The 18,094-nt window shown below is 40.1% G+C and overlaps 1 protein-coding gene across 1 annotated transcript in view; it reads right to left on the reverse strand.

Annotated features, from left to right (window-relative positions):
- Window positions 1-18,094, reverse strand: part of LOC124284719 (protein WWC2-like) — an 89,845-nt gene that overhangs the window by 39,608 nt on the left and 32,143 nt on the right. Inside the window, exons 5-6 of the mRNA XM_046720825.1 lie at window positions 11,091-11,250; window positions 2,866-2,995 (exon numbers count right to left, since the gene is read on the reverse strand). Of these exons, the coding sequence (XP_046576781.1) occupies window positions 2,866-2,995; window positions 11,091-11,250 (290 nt within the window). The remainder of the gene's footprint in view (window positions 1-2,865; window positions 2,996-11,090; window positions 11,251-18,094) is intronic.

The raw sequence follows: 18,094 nt of genomic DNA on the forward strand, positions 1-18,094 counted from the left end.
GATGTTTGCTCAATACTCTTGACTGCTAATAGACCCTCTTCTAGCATCCTAACCCATCTTGTAGAAGCTTACACCGCCAGCATCCCTGTCCCTTCAAGGCATTGTGACCTATCACAGACTCTCCTGCAACTACCTACAACTCCATCACAGCTTCACCACTAAACCATCACACCCTAACACCCCTAACATTGTCCAGCCCTACACCCTCCTTGCCAAACCATCACCCCCAGCACCCTAACACCTCAAACCTCTTCCAACAGCACCCTAACACCTGTATGGTGATGACATTGTCCAGCCCTACACCCTCCTTGCCAACTAAACCATCACACCCCAGCCCTAACACCTGAACATCCACCCTCTTGCCAACTAAACCATCACACCTCAGCACCTGTTCCCCAGCACTAAACCTCACACCCCACCCTAACACCTGTATGGTGATAACATTGTCCAGCACCCTACACCCTCCAGCACCCACCAACTCAACCATCACACCTCTTCAAACCATGACAAACTAGCCATCACACCTTTTCCCAGCACCCTGACCACCAACTCAACCGCCATAGCATCCCTCAACCATCTTTTTTAGCATCCACTCTCAACCATCACACCTTTTTCCCTCAACCATCACACCTTTCCCAGCACACCCTCCCCACCAACTCAACCATCACATCTTCAAGCACCCAAACCATCACACCACTTAAGGAACCCTAACCATCACACCTTTTCCAGCACCCTACTCCCTTCCAACTGAACCATCACACCACTTTCAGCAATTCTGAACCCCACTTCCACACCCCACCTTCCCACCCCTAACCATTACATGTCCTCCAGACAACAAACCCCTCCTGCACCCCTCCACGTTACACCTCCTCAACACCCTACTCTACAGTAGCAATGGTAAGAGTCCTACATGTGGTACAAGCACCTGCAGATTAATCACACATAAGAGTCCCATTCACATTCCAGCATGACCCAGATCCCCCTGACCCAGCTCTTTACTCTCTACTGATGACAGGGGACACCCAGAGGTCTGTCCCTAGTCTGTCTCACAGTCCCTGAACCATATTATTTTCCCTACAGCCCTCCCTGTAATGCTAAAGCTCTAAATGAAGCAAGTCTAGATTTTCTCAGGTTCTGAATCTCTGGTCTCCCTGGGGCTCCTTTTCAATTTAAATGGGTTTATTTGTTACAATCAAAATCATATATATTCAGAGACTAACCACTAGTCTAATCTTTCCTTACAACAAACCTCTGTTTGGTTATGTAAATCTACAATAACATGGAGCATATAAATACTTTTTAATTACATTTCAATCACATACAGCAAACACCAAAACAAAACGTACCCTTCTGAACAGATTTATCTTCATGAACATAGAAGCATAATATCTTTAATATGAGTAATAAGTTTTTCTTGTATTCACTGACATGTATAGATAATCAAAGCTGCTGAATCACTGCAAATCTTTGTTGAATAGGTAAAACTTTGTCACATATATAAAAATACTGATACATATCCAAACTTTTAATATCAAATCTTGCCTAACATGCACCTCAGGGATGAGCAGACACATCATGCTTCATACTCCAGCATGAGATGAGATGATAAGACGGTGATACGCGATACTCTCCACCAAGGTACGTGTTTTGCATTACTTCGTGTTAGGCAAACTCCCACCATCCCTCGGTAACACAATATGTTTCAACTAATCGCCTCTAGCTTCTAATTTCTCCCCTTTCCTTTTTACCAATTGGCTGAAAATTCCAAGCATGCCATCGTATGCTCTGTACACAAGCAAGAAGATTTTGAAAAGATCTCGGAAGGATTGTAGGATGTGCAAAAACATGGCCGTCAGCAAGCTGATGAGTTCTGTTTTCCTCGTCAGAAGTGTTTGGAGGGAATATGATAACAACTGAGCTATGTAGAGGTGGTCAGTGTCGCACAAAGCCACAAATTACCTCCGATTTAGGTGAAGAAGACATGTAACCTTCAGTGACAAGCTATTCCGTATCCTTACATAAACAGAGTTCTTTCTATCTGGTCTCATGTAATGTTTCCTTACAGTTGCTTGCAGATTTGGTGATGATGCTATTGACATCATAGTTGTAGTACAGAGCATCAAGATATAAAGGATCCACAAAAATGAAAAGATTTTCATCTATTCAACAGTTCTTCTTTGGTTCACACAGAGTGTCACTTATGCCTGTCAGATTATACAGGGAGAAAGACCCAAGGTTTAAGTTGTTTACCATTTTAATGAGACACAAATATGAATGGATACATTTGTGCTGCTGGTGCCTGAGAACACCAAGATGTTGGGGACTGAACCTGGTCCATTATGATGCTGAGCCAACCCTTTACTACTAGTTTACCCCAACCTGACCTACTAAATAACGAATAAATATGATCTAGTATGTCACAATCCAAATCCTCAAAAGACACTGGATACTTAAGTGAGTGAGTGAGTTGTGTTTAATGCTACTTTGAAACGTATTTCACGTGTACATTAACAACAATGCAAATATGGTAGTGTGTGATCTTGTGCATCGAGCCAGGTCACAGATCAGTTGGTCAGAGAGAGTCCCTGGATGGGTGACCATGTTTGGCAGCTTGATTCCTGTTTCTAGGAATTTCAGTCCTGCCCCACAAAGAACATGTGACACAAGGGGTTCCACCTTTGGCAAATCAGTTTGTTCAACATTGCTTCTGTTAACCTAGCAGTGTATGGGTACCCGGTGGGATAAGATGGTCATATGACTGTTAACCTTGTGACATCCAACCATAATAATAATATGCATTTCATAAGATTTAAGACAAACTTTAACATGCATTCTCACAATTTTGATTGAACTACTGTTTGTTACCTGCATCAGGTCCATTTTCTCCTTCTCCCCTGTGTTGACATGTTGTTGCAACTGTCGGATCTCGGCGATGATGGCTTGGGCTTGCGTCACATTGTAACCTCCACCCAGTCCCGCCAACTTTTGGTCCACCCTGCACATACAACACATTACATTACTCTAGGATTGTCACAAGTCTATGTTCATTATAGTCATCTGTTTCAGAGTTTGTTGCTGAACACCACACTAAACGATATTCCAGCTTTACAATCATGTCTGGGGCAGACAATCCAGTGATTGAAACTGTAAGCTTCATGTACTAACCCCAACTGTCAATATGTAGATAATAGTAGAAGGTTCTCATCAAACTGCAAAGTGATGATTTATCCTTTGACACAGAACATATTACACATCAAAGACATACAAGACCAGGAAAACACCCCATTAAGAACATCAGACACCCTTTCAACCATGTTCACTCACAATGACTTAGTCACACCAAGTCTTTTCCACTACAAATGAGAGTGATTGAGTTGGGTGTTACTCCACTTTTCAGCAATATTACGGCTGGGGACACCAAGAATGGGCTTCATACATTGTCTGACTGACTGACTGACTGAGTTTAGTTTTACGCCGCTTTTAGCAATATTCCAGCAATATCACAGTGGGGGACACCAGAAAATGGGCTTAACACATTGTGCCCATGTGCGGAATCGAACCCAGGCCTTCGGGGTGATGAGTGAACGCTAGAACCACTAGGCCTACACTCCTAAAGAGAAGTTACTGAACATCTGATATTTCCATAGGTGTACAGTTAATACATCATGGCAGGTGGGTATTTCAACTTAAGTCTTCCAGTTGTGGTGTTTTTGAGTGACATGTATACCTTTCTTTAGATTGCAAACACCTTGTAACACATTTCTGGAATTTCAGTCAGCACATGAAAAATGAGAACCTCTGAAATATTACTAAAGCCAGTGGCATTACTCTTCTACATTACCTTCTTAAGAATCAAGGACAGCTATGACACACAGGAAGTGAATCTTCCCGCACAGTATACCATAATGTCATGTCTTCCAACTAAATGCCTACGTTTCAACAGGTAATACAAGAGCCAATACAAGCACCACAACAACAGCCAATACAAATATTCAATACAACCATCTTATAACAACACATAACAGGGTTATCTTTGATTTAGAGTGGGTGAGTGAGTTTAGTTTTACGCAGCACTCAGCAATATTCCAGCTATATGGCAGCGGTCTGTAAATAATCGAGTCTGGACCAGACAATCCAGTGATCAACAGCATGAGCATCGATCTGCGCAATTGGGAACCGATGACGTGTCAACCAAGTCAGCGAGCCTGACCACCCGAGCCCGTTAGTCGCCTCTTACGACAAGCATAGTCGCCTTTTGTGGCAAGCATGGGTTGCTGAAGACCTATTCTACCCCGGATCTTCACGGGTCTCTTTGATTTAGAAATAACTGCCCTTGGCAAGTAAATTGGGAAAAAGCTGCCAGTTCGTTCAAAACAGGTATTGTCAAAGCTGTTATTTTCATAACTTCAAAAGTATTTGTGCAAACACAAAAACTTTGCATTAAACCCCTTCCACTTTCTTGGTCTGGCTAACAGTGAAATACAAGCCACCCTTAGTTTTAACTTAACCCTTTCAACACCGCGGGCCGCTTTAGGCGGCCACAACGATTATGAGTCCCCAGACACTGGAGGCCGCTTTAAAGCGGCCAGGCAGTGGTCACGCCAAAATGAGACATAATTTTAGGAACTTACCTGACTTATGATTCATATATTAAATCCATCACATTTCACAATGTCTGGAAACACTTATTTAATTTCAATTGATCATATATTATCGGCAGAATTAAAATTATAAACTATTTTTCGCGAATGTAATTGAAAACAACGATTCTCGGACACATGCTTCGGGAGCTGGTCCACAATAACATTGTCAAAGAGCAAAGTAACGATGTTTCGAGGAAATGATTAAATAAATAGAATAAACTAATGAATAAAATCAACAACAGCATTCATAAAAGTTGTCAAACGCACATATAAAATTACTTTTCCATCTTTTGTGCGATCATGTAATGCAAGTCAAATCACTGACAAGTGACATCTCGCTCTCATTAAGCCTCAATCTTCATTTCGGACACGATGTTTAATGCGAAAATATATGCATGAAGCATTTTGTCACAGGTCATAACCTAGCACGACACGTGCAATAAGTCCATTAATTTTATGAATATGTAGCGATTTCTTGCTTAATATGTACAGAATAGCATTATTTTACCCAAAACTTTCGCCTAAAGTTTTGGGGTTTTCGCTTCTGAGGATGTATCCATTGCCGTAATATGATTGGCTGCCTTAGGTCCGCGGTCTGATTTTGACCAATCACGACCCTTATAGCAGACTGTAGCGAAAAAGCGTCATTAGAAACCAATTTGTATCCAATAAAATCGCTTCTTACAACTGTGAAAATACTCGGCAAGGGTTCAGTGATGTTGTTGATGTTCAGAGCTTCGAACGATACCCGGCATCAAGCGATTAAGCCTCCCATGTTATTCATCTGAAGCTCGAAAGCGGAGGTATTTTCTGTTGTTATGTCATGTTACCGGCGGAAAGCCACAGATATCGGGGAAATAGGCTGACCATACATATTATTTAAGAAATCTTTTATAATAATTTTCTGATTACGTAAAAGTGAAAATATAAAAGAAAAAGGCACGGGCATGTTATGACATGTCACAAATGGAAAAAATCGCCTTAGTTTTGTAGTTGTATTATTTGAATTATATTATAAATATAAACTTCATATTTATCAACAGTAGGATTAGATCTTTTAAATGGTGTATGGGATGTAGTAGCAATAACGTCTTACAAGCATATACTGAAAATCATGGAATATTTAACTTGAAATTTGTTGGAGATTTGGGCATGTGTATCAACCTCTGCATATGTATACTGACAGGTTTCATTTCAGTAAGTCAAACACAAAGACATATTTCCAAGGACAGGGTAAAATATTCCTGCCGCTGGTCTATCCTCCCTTTTGGACCCTCACTTGACATTCCTTCTACCTCCCTGAGTAAGCCCCCACATTCCGCCTGTTACGGCCATGGTTTATTATGACAGATAGTATGATGTAAGAAATACAGGCAATGCTTATATCGGCCTAATGTTTCCCCTTTCTTCTCCTTAATGGGAGCAGCTTCCTGTGGCCAAATACCTCCTGTCTCTTTGGCTCAAAATGTACATTTGGAATCCTGGCATACATATAACTTTCTATTTAAATGTCTAACTGTATGTGATAACCACACATCTACCTCCCCACAGCAAAGTATCTTCCATAAAATAGGTGTTGAATAGGGCTGGACAGAGTGTGGGTCACGGTGAAAAACAGCTTCTGTTTTAAGTACAGAGAATAAGTGGGTGACAGGGTCACCAATACCTCATATTCCATCCTGCCCATGAGTGAGGGAGTGAGTATGGTTTTACGCCGCCTTTAGCAATATTCCAGCAATATCACGGTGTGGAACACAGATATGGCTTCAAACATTGTACCCATGTGGAAAATTAAACCTGGATCTTTAGCGCGACAAGTGGATGCTTTAACTATTAGGCTACCCTACTGAGGAGTTGAGGTGAGGTGAGGTGAGTTTGGGTTTACGTCGGCTGTGAGAATATATTCGGCAGGAATATCACGTGTGGCTGCTTGTACTAGCCCAGAAAGCTGGTTTTATAGTGCTACATGAGATACCATGCCATGTGCATGAATACCCCACTCAGACACATTATACTGATCGAACCAGTCCTTGTTGTACTCCATTAATGCCAGTAGAGCGCCATGCATTGGGACCAACAAGTACCATATGTATGTGTGTACGCGGCTTTAACCACTGAACCAGGCTACGCCTAACCACTACACCACGGAGGCGGTTTACTGAGGATTTGAGGCAGAACAAAGCAGTGAGTGATAGCTCAACAACATTCCACTATGTTGTAGGTTGACACCTTTGCCAAACACTGGGAACTTACTGATCAGCAATATTGTAAAGACTCACAAGCAGCCTGATAAAATCTTATTCAAGTCCAAAGAATGCTTCTCATTCTGCCAACACAATTTTTGAATGTTTATCAATTAACCTTAATTAAACTGAGACAATATTTTATTACAGTAACACTTACAACATCAAGACTAGGAAACAGACACCAGACTGAGCAAAATATCCCCTTAAATAGCCTCAACATTTACACTTGTGTGTGTAACACTCACTGGCCTTGGACATTAACTGGGTCAGTGTATGATGCCCCTTTAAATGTGTGAGTGAGTTTAGTTTTACGCCGTACTCAGCAATATTCCAGCTATATGGCGGCGGTCTGTAAATAGTCGAGTCTGGACCAGACAATCCAGTGATCAACAGTGATCATGAGCATCGATCGATCTGAGTAAATTGGGAACTGATGACATATGACAACCAAGTCAGCGAGCCTGACCACCCGATCCCGTTAGTCGCCTCTTACGACAAGCATGGGTTGCTGAAGACCAGTCCTAGCCTGGATCTTCACGGGTGTCTCCCACTGGAGTACCTGGTTCGTTTGGGTTACTGAAGGCACATTCGAACCCGGACCTTCACGGGTTGTCCCTTAAAGGTGACTGTACCCAGTGTTATATCATGAAGCATAGTACCCCTTTAAAGATGACTGCACTGTTTCATAACAGCATTTTGCCTTTAAAAATGACAGCATTCAGTATTTAATGTCAGCATCATGTGCCTTCAAGCATGCACTAGTGCGTGGATATGTGCCTTCAAACACATTTGCAGTGTCTTATAACTGCATTGTGCCCCTTTAAAAGTGATTGCACTCAGCATTTTAAAGCAAATATAATGCTCACTTGAAAGCAACTGCAGCCTGTGTTTTCGTAACTTAAAGCTGAATGTTGTCAATACCTGTATGCAATCAACAATACATTGTTTTGTGCAGGGACAGAATACCTGTGTCCCTAAAATAACGAGGTCAGTCCCCCTGTGAAGAGGCAAGCAACAGGACAGGTAACACCGAGGAATTTAGCCTCCCGGATAACAATAGAGCCATTCTGCCATCTCTGCTAAGAGGGAAGACACAAAACAAAATGTCAGGATAAAATAACACGTCCATCAACTGGGAGACGTTTGGCTCAGATTTTCCTCTTCAGATATGTAAATAACAATTGTGAGGTAAAATATTTCCATTTCACTCGACGCAGCACTAAAAAATGTTACTTTTCAATTTCAACAATTAACAATAAGTTTTCATATTTATTTTTCAGTTAAGAAAGACAAAGACACAAGATAAACCTGACCAACAGATGACAAAAAGGTGAAGTTAATACCATACTCCAGGACCATGTTAGGTTACAAAATGTAGGACCGCCTCCGTGGTGTAGTGGTTAGAGCGTCCGCCACGGAGAGCGGAAGGTCGCGGGTTTGATCCCCGACCGCGTCATACCAAAAGACGTTAAAATATGGTACTTGTTGGTACCTGCCTGGCGCTCGGCATTAATGGGTACAACAAGGACTGGTCGGCTCGGAGTCAGTATAATGTGTCTGAGTGGGGTATTCATGCTTCACTGCGGCATGGTATCTCAGTGGGCTAGCACTATAAAACCAGCTTCAGTCTGGGCTAGTACAAGCAGCCACACATACACATACACAGGCATGCACGTCGTCATATGAGCGAAATATTCTCAAGCACGACGTTAAACCCAATTTCACCTCACCTCACCTACAAAATGTAGGCATGATGTGACAGAACATCCCGAAGTGATGCAGGTCTCTACTGAGCATACTTTCAATACTTTCAAAAATAATCCAGCAATATAACCAGGAGGGACATCAAAAAGGACTTCACATAATGTACCCAAAGTGGAAAATTAAACACAAACCTTCTGCATGACAAGTGAATGCTATAAAAACTAGCCTACACCGCCACCTGAGGCCTTAGACACTATCAACATTGGTAACAACTTTGGTAACAACCCTGAATGTACTGATCTGGAGCTGACAAACCAAGAATCATAATCAAGACACACTGGAAGTCAAACCATGAGTTTAGGTTCCTGAAACGCCAAGGGGAAGCAACTCTGCACAGCAAATTGTGCCTAGACACCTGGGTAACCCAGGCTTATGCATTGACTTTTGAAATACAGAACAAATTCATTTTCACCTAATTTAAACAATTCATTAATTTCAAAATTCCAACATAACCAATGTCAGAATAACAGTATGGACAAACTACTCAACTTCAGTAAGAGCCACAGCACTGACGCCAAACAGCTGAATGGCAATAGGTGCTTTAGATTAATTGATATTCCTCCTATTTTGGGCTTATCTTCGTATTGTTTTATTTTCACTTAAGTTTTATCACAATAGCCAGATACCTGTCTCGTAACTGTGTGCACTTCACAAGTCTACATAGACAAAGCTTATCCAGTCATCCAGACTGATATTTGGAGCCTGTTCTCAACACAAGCCAAGATCACCCACAATGCAATGTCTGACTTTGTGCCAAATCGTGATGTTCCCACCAGAACAATTAGCAACAAGACGCAATGATAGAGAGCGCCCGAAGCCATCTCCTCTCACAGATGAACTGTGGGTAATTAAAGCTTGATCTTTAGCTTGTACCGGCTCCTTGTATATAATGTTAATTTATGAAGGCATGTTCAACTCGGAAGGAATTACGTGAGTCTTACATTGTTGAGTGAATCCAGTATACAGCCTAATGACGCCTGTTAGGACATACATGATGAGTAATGTGTTCAGTCATTACAAGAATTTCACCATGGTTAGCCAGTGCATGGCATCCGTACTGCCCTATATTTCAAGTGTCTACACACCAGAAGTTGCAGGATCAACAGTCCAAGTTCACTGCTGTTTCCTTGCAGGATCTTAACCTCAGAAAGTTCAATCAACAACATATATGTTCAGTAAACTGTTTGTAAAATTAACCTGGAGCCACTTAGGTTTAAAGTTAAATTAAGAAGATATTTGGTGATGCTTTTCACTCAAATTTAACAGGAGCCACTTAGGATTTTGTGTTAGATTGTGAATATTTAGTGATGCTTTCCACATACCATATCACCTTACAAATAAATGTTGGAATGGCAATGTTGCAAACTGAAGAGGTATCAATCAGCCATTTTGTGAGTTTGCCTGCTCCTTCTACCATACTTGTTTGCCCATTAAGATCTGCTGTTAAACCTGATACGGTGTGTTGGTGCCTCCATTTACTCAACAGTGAACCATAGCTCCGTTTCAGCTAGTCACAAACAGCCCTTGACTGTGGAGCTGGGTGACAGGGTTGATGGTTTAACATCAAACCAAACAGTATGGGATATAATGCAAAATGTCACCCATTGACGTAAATGGTCCAGACTCAACTATTCGCAAGCCACATTTACTAAGCTGGAATACTGATAGTCCAGTGTATTATGTATGATGCAACTTTTCATTCAGAAATAAAGGATATCTGTAGATATTTGTACTGATTGAAAACATAGACCTTAATCAGTATATCTATTTTTCAATTTTATAACTGCCTCTTTAGCAAGTGGGATCTCAAGGCTGGCTGACTCATACCCAAGATGAGTTATACAGTAGCAAGTTACTATCACTAAAGTCAGTTATCTCCCTTTCTGACACTGACCTTGGCCTTCAACATGACTTGCAAAACAGACTAGGATTTAACAGACAGTAATTAGGCCCTATCAGCCACAGGGGACATATATAATCAACTCTGGATCAGTAAAACTATTATTAAGTGATATAAAACACCAAAGAAACAAAAAAAGGAATTAAGCCCCTTCGTTTGAGTGAGTTGCAAACAGAATTTCAGACATATTGCAGCTAAAAGATGCGGCAGGAAGCCCATCATGATGCTTAAAGTTCTCGTTTCCAATGTCGAACACATGAACATTTACAGTTTGGGCAAATTACGTTATTGTCTTTTCTCATAAAAGACTGCATCATTTTTCAGTTTTCAGCACATGATGAAATTGACAATAAATCATTGACTGACATAAGACAAGAACAAGCCCGGGCCCTGTTTCACAAAGACATCGTAGTGTTACGACTGTCGTAACTCCTATACTGTAATACAGACTTACGACAGTCGTAGCGCTGCGATAGCTTTGAGAAACGGGGCCCTGAGTGGTAACTTAGGTAACGTGAACATCAAGAGTTATCTCACCTTGTTAGTGTCTCCACTCCTCTCTCCTTGTACTGCATTTCAGCCCGAATCTGTTCAAGTTCATTTTTGAGTCGAGCGACACTTTTCCGTGCCAGGCAAATGTCAGACTTGAGGAGGTCAGGGTCATACTTTGTACTGCCCACGCTGGAGTTGGAATTTACTGGAGAAAAAAGAAATCAATATTAAGTGAAGAACGATTTTGTCAGCAATATTCAATAAAACACTTTTATCATATAAAGGCTTGAAATTGCAATACAATAAACCGATCCTAATACGTTTGGTATCATATTACGATATGCAAATGAGCTGTTTTGTCAGTGATATTTCATGGTGATATGCCATTTTCTCAATGAATTAATGAGTAATGGTTCCAATATGCTCAGACAGGGGTTCCCAACGAGTCAGTGAAGCATGGCACTAAGCACAGCTGCAATTCATGTCACACTATATAAGTCAGGCGATTGACAGAAAAACTGCATTAATGCATAGTTTCCACAGCAGCTTTAGTGAGTGAAATTACGTCTTAAACCTTCATTGTCAGTTCCCATATCGCAAATACCAAACATTAGGAACAGAAAATATTCATTATGCAAGTGGCACTCATGACACAATTTTTATTCTTAATATATTACATTTACACACAGACACACCTGGCTTATAAGCCCTATTTATTACAACAGACTTTTATTAATCAAATGATGACCAGAGCGTCCATGAGGTCATGGCATGGACTGAAATGGATTTGTTTTCATTTGCCATGGGGCATTCATCCACTCACTGCTCACAACCAGCTTACAAACATAGGTTTAAGAACATAATTATATTTTTTTTTAAATAATTGAGTGAGTATGGTTTTATACCGCTTTTAGCAATATTCCCACTCCCACGGCAGGGGACACCAGAAATGGACTTCACAAATAGTACCCATGTGGGGAATAGTGTTGGGAATTGGTTAAAATCCAATAATTGATGATTGGTCCATTACAACCGATCAATCATCGAAAATAATTGGTTAGCGTCATTTATCAAATGTTCCTGTTATTTTTGTTAATGCACACAAAAATAAAGAAAAAACATGTAGTAATTTGGGTTTTTTGCAAATTGCATAAAGTCCATTTGCAAATTTTGCATATTTAAATGATGATTAGTATGTTAGGAACACATATTTCCTGGATTCTTTAAGATAAATTCAATCATGACTTGGAACGAGCTTGTACATGTAGTGCTTATGAAATGTAAATTTAATGACACAGACAAAACCAGCCTTGTGAAAAATATTGTTAATGCAAACAAGTGTTCCAAGATTGGTCGTGTTCGATTATGAGAAAACATGTTCGATTGCTTGGTCGTTTAGTCACTGCGACCAATCTTCGATTATTTCAATTAATCGGACCACCACTAGTGGGGAATCAAACTCAGGCCCTCGGCATGACAAACCAATGCTTTAACCATTTGGCTACCCCATTGCCCCTCCAAAATATAGCAGCCTCATAGCTGGAAAACTGCTGAGTGCGGCGTAAAACTAACCTAAACTAAAACTCCAAAATATAGATGAGACACAAATTCACGTTTGATTCAACTTAGCCACAATTTTTTCTCATGTAATTACCAAGAAGATCCTGATGAAGTTGTTAGTGAACAAGAACACACAGCCACCTAGCCATTAATCTCCCCTGAAAGCTGACGCTGCTTTCAATAGACTTGCCACTGTTACACCAGTCTGCCATTTAGGCAGGTAAGAGCTTATAGTGGCAGTGGAAGCCCATCTACCTGGCACACTCCTGCCTAAATAGACTACTTTGCGATACACTGGTCAAGAATGTAGCCCTTATCTGCTCAACTAGTCTCCATAAGCCAGGGGAGAATACTGTTTTGTTTCACATTTTCAACCTCACAAGAAGATAGACTTCTACGTGCCAAATATCCAGACAAGTGCAAGTCAGTAATGTCTGGTAGTATTTGTAATATTTACATATATGTTTTCACTGTACAATAGGGCCTGTTTAAATGGGGAGAAACCACTGTAGTGGATTTATGAAAAAGGAAGGGAATTAGAAGAAGGGGAGGGGGGAATGGGTATCAGCAGATGAAAGGAGGGGAGGGGGTAGTTGGAGAAAAAGAGTCAAAGAGTCCAAAGAACGGAGGGGAAGGGGGATGAGAGTAAGAAGATGAGGGCAGAGGAGAAAGAGTCAGAAGAGTGAGTGAGTTTAGTTTTATGTCACTTCTAGCAATATTCCAGCAATATCAGGGCAGGGAACACCAGAAATGGGCTTCACACATTGTACCCATGTGGAGAACCGAACTCGGGTCTTCAACATGATGAGCAAACACTTTACCCAATAGGCTATCCCACCGTCCTAAAAGTCGGAAGAGGGGAAGGGATGAAGAGTTGGAAGATGATGGGAAGGGGAAGGAGTCAGAAGATGAGAGGGGAAGGAAAAAGAATTGGAGATGGGACATTGGGAGAAGTGGTAGAGGGCATTCAGAATAAGTGGACCGCCTCCGTGGTGTAGTGGTTAGAGAGTTAGACGTTAAAATATGGTACTTGTTGGTCCCTGTCTGGCGCGCTCGGCATTAATGGGTACAACAAGGACTGGTCGGCTCGGAGTCAGTATAATGTGTCCGAGTGGGGTATTCATGCTATCTCAGTGGGCTAGCACTATAAAACCAGCTTCAGTCTGGGCTAGTACAAGCAGCCGCACATACACATACACACGCATGCACGTCGTCATATGAGCGAAATATTCTCAAGCACGACGTTAAACCCAATTTCACGTGGTTGATATAGTGTTTATTACGCCACTCTCCCTTCCCTTCCAACAACAATACAGTAAGCTGGACCAAGGACACCAGTGACCGACAGCATGAAATCCTCAAGGTTACACACTGCGTCCACCAATGTCAGTGAACTCTTACATCAAGCAAGGGGACCCATTCAGGGCCTGTACAACCAGGAAACAGTGAACGTGTACTATCACATTTCAATGCTGCTGTGTTTGCACTTAGCAAGGCAGACAGTACATTCTAGCACTGCTTCATGGTATGTGTGCTGTAGTCGACACATCTCACTATGTCCCCCTTCACTCAGACCTCCCACTCACAAAGTCACAGCACCCACAGTGACAAATTCCACATGCTTCCTCAAAAGGCTCGGAAATGACTTCCAAGATATTGATCGTCCTTATCAAAACAAAGAGCCAAAATACCTAGCTGGATTCTTTCAAGTTTTAATATCTGTACCAGAGTCAAATTCCTAATATCAAACCCTCAAATCTGATCCTTAACCATGTATTTGAATGCAAATCTCAAATTAAGCATCTATGATTTTCACCACTAAATGCTAAGGGGCTAAAGAGCAACATAACATATTTCTCAAAAAACTAAAATTTCAACACATGCTCAGGTATCCTCCTTAAAAGACTCAAAAGATAATGTTTAAACACATGTTATTCATCACTTGAACATAATAATCTTTCCTATTTAGAGATTCCAACAGCCATTTATCCCTTAGTCCCTAAGAGCAATTTTCAGAGAAAGCGTTCAACCTAACATTTCAAAGCCTGCCGAGCAATTGAGAAATCGGAAGAGGCTTGTCGCAATTATGTGGAATGTATGCAATTAAGCGGGCATTGTAGTGTCAGTATCCTGATTGGCTGTCCTGAAGGACTAGACCCTCTTAGATAGGTCAGCTAGCGCCAACATCAAAAACCTTGTACAAAGATGGGATCAGTTGCAGATCTCAATTCAGTACTATTACATGAAATTCAAAAATAAAAGCACTGACAAATATACTTTACATTTTTAATTTAAGTGAAATTAGCAACTAAAAAACTCATTATCAATCTGATATATTTTTTAACACAATTCTTGTGAAATGTTTTGTTAAAATACAAAAATATATAAAATCGGTCTGTCCTTTGTCTATTAAATTCTTTTATTCACAGACATTTATTTAGCCAAATTGAAAACATAAATAAAACAAAGATGTTTTTTCATTTCAACCAACAAAATAATTATGTAACTAAAAAAATACTAACAAATTCAATTTTTCACTATTTCAATCAACAAAATAACTGTAACTAATTAAGAATCACCATAATTACTTTAAGAATCCAAATCCAACATCATCGATGCCAATAACTTGAGTGTATGAATATTCATTCATTAGACTTCAATCATCTCCCACAACATAAATTCTTAAGGCAAAATATCTTTGTGTTGGAATAGACCACGCGTGGTGATTCTGCAGTTCCGTCATGGTATTTAAGTCTTAAGACAGTAGTCATTAATTATCCACAGAAGCTGTAGTGATATGTGGTGCAACACAATGGCAATGGGAATGAATCGCCCAGCAGTGCTACAATAGAGATGAGAGAGTGGAGGGAGACCCAGTGTCATACAGTCTAACAGACTGTTACCTTTAACACTGTTTGAATAATGCAGGCCTTACATCTGGACAAACAATTTCAGGAAATATTTGCAAAAACTTAACAAAAAGAAAGGTTTTCATTCACTTTAATTGTTTGGTTCCTCCTTGAACTTAAGACCCTCTTGAATTATAAACATGCATGAATTATGTTTCTGTCCCTTACAGAGAATAATGCATTTTCAGAATCTCTTTCACCCCAAAGGATACTGTTATTCATTAACAAGCTATTATTTTCATGGTAGAATAATTGCATGTTCAAATTAGGCAAGACCTGATGACAATCACTAGCAACTGTATGGCTGGTGTAAAAGTGGGAAACATGCAGGCAGAAAGTCTCCTTCGTCCCTAACACAGTGGCCCAACCAGTTGATGATCTGGTGCCTATTTTTATAATGTATAGTTGTGTATAATATCATTAACAGTTGCATAATAGATCTAAATAGAATTTTATGATACTATAGCTGTTTTACTGTCCTCTGTCAACAGGTTATGCATTATTCTTTCAATGTAGAACTTGTTTTAGTCACTTTTTTGGCGGAAATACTGATGTAACTTACAATTTTATCTACTTGCTGAATTAGACTGTAAACTTTATATGGTGACATCAAGTGTTGCTCATAACCATTTGGAAATATGGACTTAAAAACCCAACCAACCTCATCAAAAATTATGATTTACCCAAGTGGATTCCAAGTTAAAACTGTTTCCTAGCAACCAATACCGGTCATAACACACAGAAAACAAAATAAAACTTGCATAACAAACACTGTTTCATTAACATTCTGCCCCTGGGTATTTTTCTCCAACACAGTCTCAAGCTAAAACTACAGCATTACAAAATCAAAACTGGGAGAATTTTCTCTGAGCGTATTTGTCCTAACAATTATCTCCCTACAACAGCTGGAGCCAGCAACTCACAATCCTCCTCTGGGCAACAATATCAGGAAATCCAATAATCTTGCATTAAGACAAATTCTGATTTTGTTCTACAGAACAGGTGGCATTGTGCCTGAATATGCCACCTGGCCTATACTACGCTCCACAGCTAATAATAAGGCTTATGGAACCATACCAGACTGCAATAACATAACGTTATTACATCGATTGAGCAATATAGTTAATTACATGACAAACAGGTGTTCTTGACAGATATTTCGATTTTTAAAAATTATTGCTTTTATAAATTACTTGACAAGCAGGTTAAAACTGTATCCCTAGAAGCATATTATTATTGAAAACATGCAATTCTTGATTTCGATTTTTTAAATTATCACTTTTATAAATTACTTTACCAGCAGTTAAAACTGTTTCCCTAGAAGTATATTATTATTATTGAAAACATAATAACATTCTTGATTGTGAGTCTCAAACCTGCATTTCTCAAATAGCCAAGTTCCATAGAAAAGGGGGAATTGGGTTTGTTTTTAAAAAAGACAACTTAACCACGGTCAACCTTGACCCAAAAATGTTTGGCAAACTGCAGCAAGAATGTACATGTGGCAGAAGATATCATCAGCTCACTCACTCACACACTCTATCTTATACAGACGTGCACATAAAATGTTAATCCCAAATAATTAACCATTCAGACCAGGCAATTACTAAGCAATGCATTGCATCTTGTGAGACTTATCTGATTAATAACATTTTTAGCAGACTTGGCTTCTTAAACCCTTTGGTCTCATTACAGCTGCCCAATATTAATGAATCCAAGAATATAAATCCCCGACTAGCCAACAGTAGGATATAAATACCCACAAAAGTAATGCCAGAGCTTAAGCCTGCTCGGCCACCCAGCCCCCGAAGCAACTGACTGCCAGAAGAATTGGCCTCTGAGAACTATGGTAAACCAAGCGAAAATATGTTTTTTCATCCATTAGCACATTCCAGTAATAGTCGAGATAGCAGTAGCATCTTTCCATTAACCCTCCTGCCTCTGACCCAACACTCACTTCCAACAAACACTACAGGGGTTATCAGCGCTGAGATATGTGTAGGACTTGCTTCATAACAGTATCATCTCAATGGGTCTTTTCACCATTTAATGTGTGTTGGGAAAACCTCCTTGTAGTTAAAGAGAGGTAAAGACGCGACACTGCTAGAGTTAAAGTGATTGGATATATCAGTGCTCAATAAACAGTCTGACACTTCCTACACAAAGATAAGAGCTTCTCAGGGAAACAGTATGTAGACTTTGTTGTGTTGGGGATCGTAAACGTGAGTGAGTGAGTGAGTTTGGTTAAACTCTGACTTGAACAATATCATGCCATGTCTGTGGGTGAGCACTTACACAATACTTCAGTTATATCATAGCATTACAGCGAGTTTAGTTCAGCACCTCCTTAAACAATACTTCTGTTATATCATAGCATTACAGTGAGTTTAGTTCAGCACCTCCTTAAACAATACTTCAGTTATGTCACAGGATGTCTGCTTCATTTATTTGTTACTTATTACCTTTGGGGTGGGGGGTATTTGTTGCTTTACATCACATTCTGCAACATCCCAGGTATATGACCTTGACCTATAATGAACCAATCTGGACCAGACAATCCAGTGACTGATACAGTGAACA

This window comes from Haliotis rubra, unplaced genomic scaffold, assembly GCF_003918875.1.
Source record: "Haliotis rubra isolate DU_JTF1 unplaced genomic scaffold, ASM391887v1 Scf343, whole genome shotgun sequence".
NCBI lineage: Eukaryota > Metazoa > Mollusca > Gastropoda > Lepetellida > Haliotidae > Haliotis > Haliotis rubra.